We start from the raw sequence: 9,075 nt of genomic DNA on the forward strand, positions 1-9,075 counted from the left end.
TAGATATGATGTGTTAATTAAGACCAGTAAATTTGCAAATTTTAAAACTTTACGATCAATCTATTTGAATATTTTGATGTTTTAATGTATAATCAAATGCTACAAACGGATACTATTTAGTGTTTGATCTCAGTTTATGACTGTGTGGCTTCTGAGAAACATAGAGGTAAAAGAGACATGAAGATGTTCAGATGGTAGGCGTGGTGACGAAACGACTATGATAGACAAGGAATAAGCGAGTCGAGGGAGTAGTTCTAAAAGATTAATACGATATGAAATACAACAGAGTCAAAAGAAGGACAGATTGCATGGTTACTAGTGAAGATAGAAAGTGAAAGATCATTGGAAACTGTAGCCTACATGATTGTGTTCAGATTTTAATACAAACATGTGGAAGCTCCAGTTTTTGGGCGTGAGTGGTGTCATTTGTGACGAGGGACGCTCATGTTAAATGATGGCATACGCTTGGTTTTTTTGTGTGTTAGTAGTTGCTGGTTATTATAAGCATATTAAACCTGTTTTAAGAATATAATAATATATGTATTTTTAAGAAATGTTGTTTCCATCAATGTATGTAGAAATATAAGGAATATAGATAGGACAGAATATATCATTAAGAAACCAAATATTACTTAAAACATAATTTTTAGTACTATTATTATTTTCAAATTTCAAGTCTTCAAACAAACAACATTATACATTTGTACCTATGCTTTCAATACGAAACAGAGAGTGTATGTGATATTATTATACCATATTATATAATAAAAAAAATTGGTCAAGATCATATAGTAAAACATCATAAAATATACTTTAACATCATAATCTGCACGAAGCACGGAGTAGAACCTAATAAGATTAATAATTGGTAGTACACAATGGTCTCGGCATATTTTACACATAATTTTAGAGCTTACAAATGGTTAAGATATATTTTTTCAAAGAAACTTTTGGAACATAGTTTCATAATTCTGAGTTCAGAGCATATCAGATTAATCTCATTTTCGTCGTCGGTAATTGAACTAATTTTTTTGAAGCCCTATTATTTTTTTCTTCTTCTGATCAAACTATTACATCATCAGTTAAGTAACCGAGGTCGATAAAATAATTAAAATTCATATAGAACAAACAGAACAAGCATAATAAGCTGTGACGTCGAGTGGTTTATATCGTGAAATAAAACTAAATAGATTTTCATTGATTACTCACCGCAATGATAACGAGTATATCTTTCAATTTGTTAGCAATCACCAAAAAAAAAAAAAACAATGTGGCGGTAGTATTTTCGTATCGTTATCTTTTATAACTCGTATCTCTTATTTAATTTTTTTTTCGTTTACCACTCTCTCGCGTCTAAAAAACCATTTACCGTTTGATATCATCAATCAAACCTTCAATTACTCAATCGAATTTTCAAGTTTTACTATATCTTTTGTACTTAACTTCTGATTTAAAACATTTTTACTTAATATTTTATCACCAGTGATTTTTTTTTTTTTTTACAAGATATCAAAATACAAATATCGGAATATGAACAAAATGTTTTACTAATATATTATTCCGTTGTGCGTGCCAAATTATTAAGGCAGAGTTCACGGATTGGGAAATAATAATAAGTGTGATAGAAAACAGTAGGTCCGTGACCTCGTTACAATCGTTCACCTTTGTATTTTTCTTCTATGTTTCGCATCATTATTCACTGTATACACATGCATATATCCCCATATATTACTCATATTTATCAATGGTATTTATGTCTGCTACATATGATATGAGCAGGTATAAAAATGTATATGTTATTCAAGTTCTTTTGTCCACATATCGCTGCAATTTTTAACTCGTTTTTGGCTTCATTACTCTTTTTTCTTTGTCAAGTTCTTTGGATCTATTCATTCTTATTAATGTGTGTCAATTCTTTGGATATATCGCTCATTTTCTCTTTCTGTGAAAGTAAATGTATTCATTTATTTTCTTCGGTACGTTATGGTTGCATTAATGCAGCCAACTTAAGGTCTTAAGTTATTCAATTTAAGTATTTAACCAAAAAACTTAAAATAAACTTGAGGTCTCAAGTTTTGAGCGTTACATTTTGGCGGAAGCTGTTGATTCTTTTCTTCGGCACTAAAATCAATATTTGATTAAAGGGTCTATATTCATTTTCAGAAAACTTTACAACGATAAAGAAAAAGCATGACTTTTGCGGAATGTTTTAACTTTTATCATAATGTCCCGTGAAACTCAATATTCATTTACATCTAAGAAGGATAAACACAAAAGACTGCAAAAATCCAAAACTGTTCTTCCAAAACAATAAGAAAAAAACGCAAACAAATTAAGTTGAAAAAAGAAAAACTCAAAAGGTGAAGCTTTTGGCTTACAAGTAACTCCAAAATAGACATCATCACAAAACCAAATAAATACATATTATTAAAATCTCCTTCACTGCACTCTTGAAACGTCTCTCTACTCTTACCAAGTTAGAACCATTAATGGAAACTCCTCCTCCGCCGCATCCGCCTGAGACGGAGGCTTACACACTAACCACCACTTCAATCTCCTACGCCAAACCCAAAAGCCCTCTCTCTCTCCTCCGCTTCGCAGCGGCTGAGCCACCCTCCTATATCCTCCGCAACATCACTCTCACCGCTCATCCCACCGAGATCCTCGCCGTCGTTGGCCCTTCCGGCGCCGGTAAATCATCTCTCCTCGATATTCTCGCCTCTAAAACCTCCCCAACCTCGGGGTCAATCCTCGTAAACTCCATTACCATTAACCCTTCTTCTTATCGCAAAATATCTTCTTACGTTCCTCAACACGACTCTTTCTTCCCTCTCCTCACCGTCTCCGAGACTTTCTCCTTCGCCGCTCGTCTCTTGCTCCCAGACCCATCAACAGTCTCTCAGACCGTAACCTCTCTTCTCTCAGAACTCAACCTAACACACCTCTCCAACACAAGACTCGCTCAGGGCTTGTCCGGTGGTGAAAGAAGAAGAGTGTCTATAGGTTTAAGCCTACTTCATGACCCTTGCTTTCTCCTCCTCGATGAACCCACTTCCGGTCTAGACAGTAAATCCGCTTTTGATGTTGTTCACATCCTCAAATCCATCGCTGTGTCAAGACAAAGGACCGTGATCTTGTCCATTCACCAACCTAGCTTCAAGATTCTCTCTATCATCGATCGCCTGTTACTTCTTTCGAAAGGAACCGTTGCGTACCACGGAAGTCTTGACTCTCTCGAAGGTTTCTTGCTCTCCAAGGGATTCACCGTCCCTCCGCAGCTCAATTCTCTTGAATACGCCATGGAAATACTTCAACAACTCCAAGAATCTGACAGTCAGGCCGATGTTATCGCTCTGCCTTCGATCCAAAACCAAAAGCAAAGAGGAAAACAGAGTATTGTTCGATATAGAAAGTCAAGAATCACAGAGATATGCCTTCTTTCGAGAAGATTCTGGAAGATCATTTACCGGACAAGACAGCTGCTTCTGACTAATGCAATAGAAGCACTTGTTGTTGGTCTTGTCCTAGGAACTATCTACATCAACATAGGAATTGGCAAAGAAGGAATCGAGAAAAGATTCGGCCTTTTCGCCTTCACGCTGACATTTCTCCTCTCTTCAACAACCGAAACCCTCCCCATCTTCATCAACGAGCGTCCGATTCTTCTCAGAGAGACTTCGAGTGGCGTTTACAGACTCTCTTCCCACCTTCTCGCCAACACACTCGTCTTCTTGCCTTACTTGTTGGTGATCTCAGTAATATACTCTGTTTCGGTCTATTTTCTCGTTGGTCTCTGCCCCACGTGGCAAGCTTTTGGGTACTTCGTTCTCGTGATATGGATCATTGTCTTGATGGCGAACTCTTTCGTTCTGTTCTTGAGCTCTCTTGCCCCAAATTACATTGCGGGAACCTCTCTTGTGACTGTGCTTCTGGCGGCTTTCTTCTTGTTCTCCGGTTACTTCATTTCGAAAGAGAGTCTACCCAAGTACTGGCTCTTCATGTACTTCTTGTCGATGTATAAGTATGCGTTAGATTCGCTTCTTATAAACGAGTATTCTTGTTTGGCTTCCAAGTGTTTAGTCTGGTTTGAGGAAGGTCAAGGGAAGATCTGCGTGGTTACTGGAGGTGACGTGTTGGAGAAGAAAGGGCTTCATGAGAAACAGAGGTGGTTCAATGTTTACGTTTTGTTAGGGTTCTTCGTACTTTACCGTGTGTTGTGTTTTCTTGTTCTCCTTAGAAGGGTTTCAGGTTCCAAGCGGTAACCAATTTTCTTTTGCTTAATTACTTATTTTGTAAATTCATTTCTTCATACTGATCAACCTAAGGAAAATTAATAAACAATTCTCCTTAACGATCCATAATCTCTAGGAATCGTTATAGTCACTTTCGTTGAATTTCGAATTTAGGATCAATAATTCAATATATTAGTCTCTTTCTTTTCAATGTAACTAGGTGTTTGCTATGTGGAGACATGTCACATACGTGAAATGAGAGGTCATATTCAACTTTTTGTACACCTCTCGATTGCATATTATTTCCAAAATAGTTCTTTCTTGGGATCGAATTTGATGCATAGTTATGTATGTCAATCATATTTTGGATCTCATATGTCACAATAAAACGAATTTGACCTACACTATTGCTAGTTCTTATAAAGCGGTCTATTCTCACGGTATGAGATTGATTGTCATTTGCTATTTTAAACCTGTATGTTTTAGCTTGGGATACTCCATATAATAATGAGCCGGATACTCCATACAAAATTAACAAAAGAAATAGTGTGTTTTTGTAAAGAAACTAAATCGAATGATTATGTGGAACATATAGAGCTTAGGCTAGGATTTAGGTGGGCGCAATATCATAAATCGCGGCGTGGAAGAGTCTCCTTGGTTAACTTGTAGCTTGGAGACAAACCTTGGTCTTCACGGGTCTGATCCATCTCTTTCTCAATTTTTTTTTTTTAAATTCACAATTCCATTTCTTTTGGTATATAAAACCAAGTTGTATCACTCCAACATTCTATAACTCCAAAATTCTAAACGCATTCGTAGAACTTGTATACATGTCAATTGTTTTATTTCTTTTTTTGTTTGGCTGCAATTTTTACATTTACAACATTACGTATAAGAACACCCAAATCTGATGTTTTAAAAAAATAACGCCCGAATTCGTGATTTTGTGGTAGTTGAATTTTCCACGTAATTTTTGTTGAGGGAAAATCTATTGTTTGAAATAAAGGAATTTTTCATTTTGGTCACGTTGCCATCCAAATTATATGCTGCTTTTTTCTTGTTTGTTTCCTTGACAATGTAGTCCTAAGTGGAAGAGCAGTCATGAGTACAATGTACATGCAGGAATTGATGTATACATACACACATGCGTATAAAATATATGTGATGTATCTATATATGTATATTGTGTTCACGGACTTGTTTTTTCTCTAGTCTCCCGTGAACGCTTAGTGAATCCTATTGTTAGTTAGTTACCAAACCATATTATTTGTCCGGATATCGAGAAACGACTTCCAAGATTCACCCAATTGGTTCGAACTAGAACTAGTAACAAATCTAGTCGTGTTTTTCTTTGTAGATCTGGTCACACTCCGACAAGTTAGAATTCTCCACCACTCCATGCTGCCGTAAAAGAATAAGAAACCGTAGAAGATCCGCAATTAGCTGTTTTTGAGAAGCAAGGATGGCTTTTTTGCTGGGATCTATGTCGGTTTCCATGGACCAGATCTGCTTGTGTTAGAGCCCCACAAGAGTCTTCTCCTCTGCTGTTTCAGGTGAGAAACCCGGCGACAATGATTCTTTCTCCTTCTGTTTTTCTCTTTTTGCATTCTGCTCTGGTCTAAAAAGGCTTCTTCTTTTTACTCGTTGCTTGCATGTTTAGAATCTGAAGCTTAATTTTTGGTATCTTTGTAGTTACCGATTCTCTCTTCTAAAAAGTCTTCTTCTTTTTTCTCTATTCTCTGATGCATATTTTTTGCTCTATGTGTTTTGGTTTTTCTTTTGCTGGGATTTGACGATTCTGGGTTTATTCACTATTTTCTTTTGTTGTGTGGGTTTTCTTTTTGCAGATGGAAAGAAGTTTTTCTAGAAAAAGACTGGATATCTTTGGTTGCAGTTATCAGATGCTTGGTTTAGTTTTGTGTGATCTTGCTTCAGATGTTTGGTTTTGTTTCCTGTGATGTGATGTGCTAAAATGATTCTCTTGTCGATGGGTTTTGGAATAATGCTACCTACTTTAAATTATTGGATTAGTGTGGTGTTACTTTACATAATTGCTAAAAAACGGAAGAAAAAATGTTGTTTAGATAAGTAGGGGTTAGTATAGTGGCAATCATGATTAATTCTCAAATAAATCACTGTCGGTGGGTTTTATTGATGACATAATTATGTTTATTGATGAAGTGAACATGTTGATCGATGCAGGATGAAGCTGAAGCCAAACCCATCTGAAACCGAACCAGAGCAAGAAACTAAACAAGAACCAAGCCAAACCGAACCAGAGCAAAAAAAAAGAGGAAACCTTTGTACCGAAGGAAGCTTCAAGCCTGGGCCTGATGTTAGTTATGACCAGTGTACGAAAAAAATATAGTTTTGAATCATTTATAATGGTCAAAAGTGTAATGGTCATCTTAGTTTTGTGGTTATCAATTGTAATGGTCATGAACTTGATTTGTATATAGTTTAAATGTAATGGTGATACTATTTTATACAGAATGTTTTATTTTTCTTGTTATAGTCATTAAGCAGAATCTTTGAATCAAAACAAAATTATTATCAGTCACAATTCAAACTGAGACAAAAAAAATTAGTAACAATTCAAACACAAGTGAAAAGGTCGGACACAATTCAAAACATAACTCAGGTCAGAGACAGAAAGATAAACACAAGAGTGAGCTTGAGAATAGGTGAAAAACAAGACTGAAGAAGAATATAAAAACACTGCACAAAATACAAGTTTTCTTCCATCCTATTCTCAATTGAAATATTCTCTATTAGAAAACACAAAAAATCATATTAGCAAATGTAATTACAAACCATATTATGACAACTACATAAGTAACAAATGCGAAAACTTCTCGTGCAGACTTCATCCGTAAACTGCTGGAGAAGTCTACTTTTACAAGCTAATTAGCTTATAAATAAAAAAATTCGATTCCACAATAAATATCGATTTAAATCAAATGAAAGTCATTGAGTAATTCAATCAATTGCTAACACGCATGTCAAAACCTAAAAATTATAAAAAAACGTTATCAATATTTAAGATATGCGTTTTAAAATAAATACAAAAAGTAGACTTTCTCATTAGATTTCCTTAGTAGACTTACTGAAGTCTACTTTAATAAGCTAAATAGCTTAAAAATCAAAATTTCTGATTCAATAATAAATATCGAATGAAATGAAATGAAATTTACTGGGTAGTTCAATCACTTACTAAAAAGCATTTATAATCCAAAAAATAAAAAAAAAATACTTTATAAATTTGCCTAAAACGCGTTTTTTAAAAAACTGCAATAAGTAGACTTCTACAACAGACTTCAAACGTAGACTGGAGGAGAAGTCTACTTTTTCATATTGAAGTCTACTAAAGAAGTTTACTAAAAAAAATAGGTTATTTTTGCAATTGACCAATCCATTGACTTTTCCTTCAGTAGACTTCAGAAGTAGACTTCCGGCCAAAAATGTTACTTTAGCATTTGACTGATGCATTGACTAACAAAGTAGACTTCTATTGTAGACTTCATGTAAGAGTAGACTTCTCTGACAGTCTACTTTTGAAGTATACTTTTTCAATAGAAGTCTACGGGAAAAAATAGGTTATTTTTGCAATTGAATTTTTTGAGTAGACTACTCAAAAATAGATTCCTTCTAAGTTTGACCAAAAATATAAGTAGACTTCCTAACGAAGTCTACAGGTTTTAGACTTCTTTGGGAAGTCTACTGAAGTTTTTCGGAATTTTTTTTATTTTTTTTTATTTTTTAAAAAACTGTAGTCAAACACTAAAATGATCTATACGTTTTTGGTCAAACTACAAAAGTAACTTAAACGTAGACTTCTTATGCAGACATAAACAGTAGACTTCATAAGGAAGTCTATATTAAAAAGTCAAAATATGGTCAACTACAGAAATAACCTCTTTTCTTTTGTAGACTTCTTATGCCTTTAAACGAAATCTACTAGGCTTTTTTTTTGTTTTCAAAGGATATCGAGTAGACTTCTCGTGCAGTTTAATGAAGTCTACTTTTAAGAAGTCAATTGCAAAAATAACCTTATGTTGACTAGTAGAAGTCTACTTTCACAATACAGATATAGATATTACCAAAATTGAAGTGTATCATTACCTATATCGGTTTGAGTTTGTTTTTAGGTCTCTCATGCACCCACAACTCTGAATTTGACAAAAAAAAAAAACAACCCAGGTCTTGATTAAGTTGAAATCCCCAAAAATGCATAATTTTTGACATTGTAACTCAGCCAAGAAATTTTAGAGAAGAAATTAGGAAAGAATATAGAAGGTTATGAGTGTATGAGCTCTCATATTAACTTATTACAACTTTAAAATTGGTTGAGAAGCATTTATTCTATTTTTGGGGTTGTTCATGGTGGTTGAAGGTATTGAAGAAGATGACATTATTGTAATAAAAAAAGTTTTAGGAGGTTCAAGGAGACTTTAGCCAATATTTAAAAAAATCGAAATAATGGGTTTATAATGACATTTTCGTTAATATCTTGAGTGAGAAGGATAGAATTCTGACAAAATGGCAAAAGTTGAAGAGAGAAAAAAAAAGAAGTTAGTTTTGGGTTTGACTTTAAAATTCAGGTTAAATGTAAAACTCTCCCAAAAATATATATAGCCATGGCCATTAGTAAGTGAAATAAATTGTGTAATATTTTGGACATTTGTGGGAGGAAAAACATTTGTTAGAGTTGTTAGAGTACTAAAATCATGCCAAAGGTTGGATCTCCAATTCTTATTAGATACACATTGTGACGCAGACACAAGCTGTCCGCAATGAGGATAAACGAGAAACAATTAATCATACGAAGTTTTGATGCCTTCAT

General features: G+C 34.4%; 1 protein-coding gene and 1 long non-coding RNA gene across 3 annotated transcripts; both read left to right on the forward strand.

The window, feature by feature from the left end:
- The first annotated feature begins 2,465 nt into the window (after positions 1-2,465).
- Positions 2,466-4,414, forward strand: LOC18016428 (ABC transporter G family member 8). The gene has a single exon (XM_006401710.2). The coding sequence runs from the start codon at positions 2,490-2,492 to the stop codon at positions 4,260-4,262; it is 1,773 nt and encodes a 590-aa protein (XP_006401773.1). The 5' UTR covers positions 2,466-2,489; the 3' UTR covers positions 4,263-4,414.
- Positions 4,415-5,223: 809 nt separating this feature from the next.
- Positions 5,224-6,737, forward strand: LOC112086749. Of its 2 annotated transcripts, none has more exons than XR_002899613.1 (2): positions 5,224-5,785; positions 6,435-6,737. It is a non-coding gene; the product is annotated as an uncharacterized LOC112086749 (long non-coding RNA). The 2 variants fall into 2 exon arrangements; XR_002899612.1 differs by having other exon boundaries at positions 5,230-5,785; positions 6,080-6,737.
- Positions 6,738-9,075: the final 2,338 nt, after the last annotated feature.

Source organism: Eutrema salsugineum, unplaced genomic scaffold, assembly GCF_000478725.1.
Source record: "Eutrema salsugineum unplaced genomic scaffold, Eutsalg1_0 scaffold_2, whole genome shotgun sequence".
NCBI classification, from domain to species: domain Eukaryota; kingdom Viridiplantae; phylum Streptophyta; class Magnoliopsida; order Brassicales; family Brassicaceae; genus Eutrema; species Eutrema salsugineum.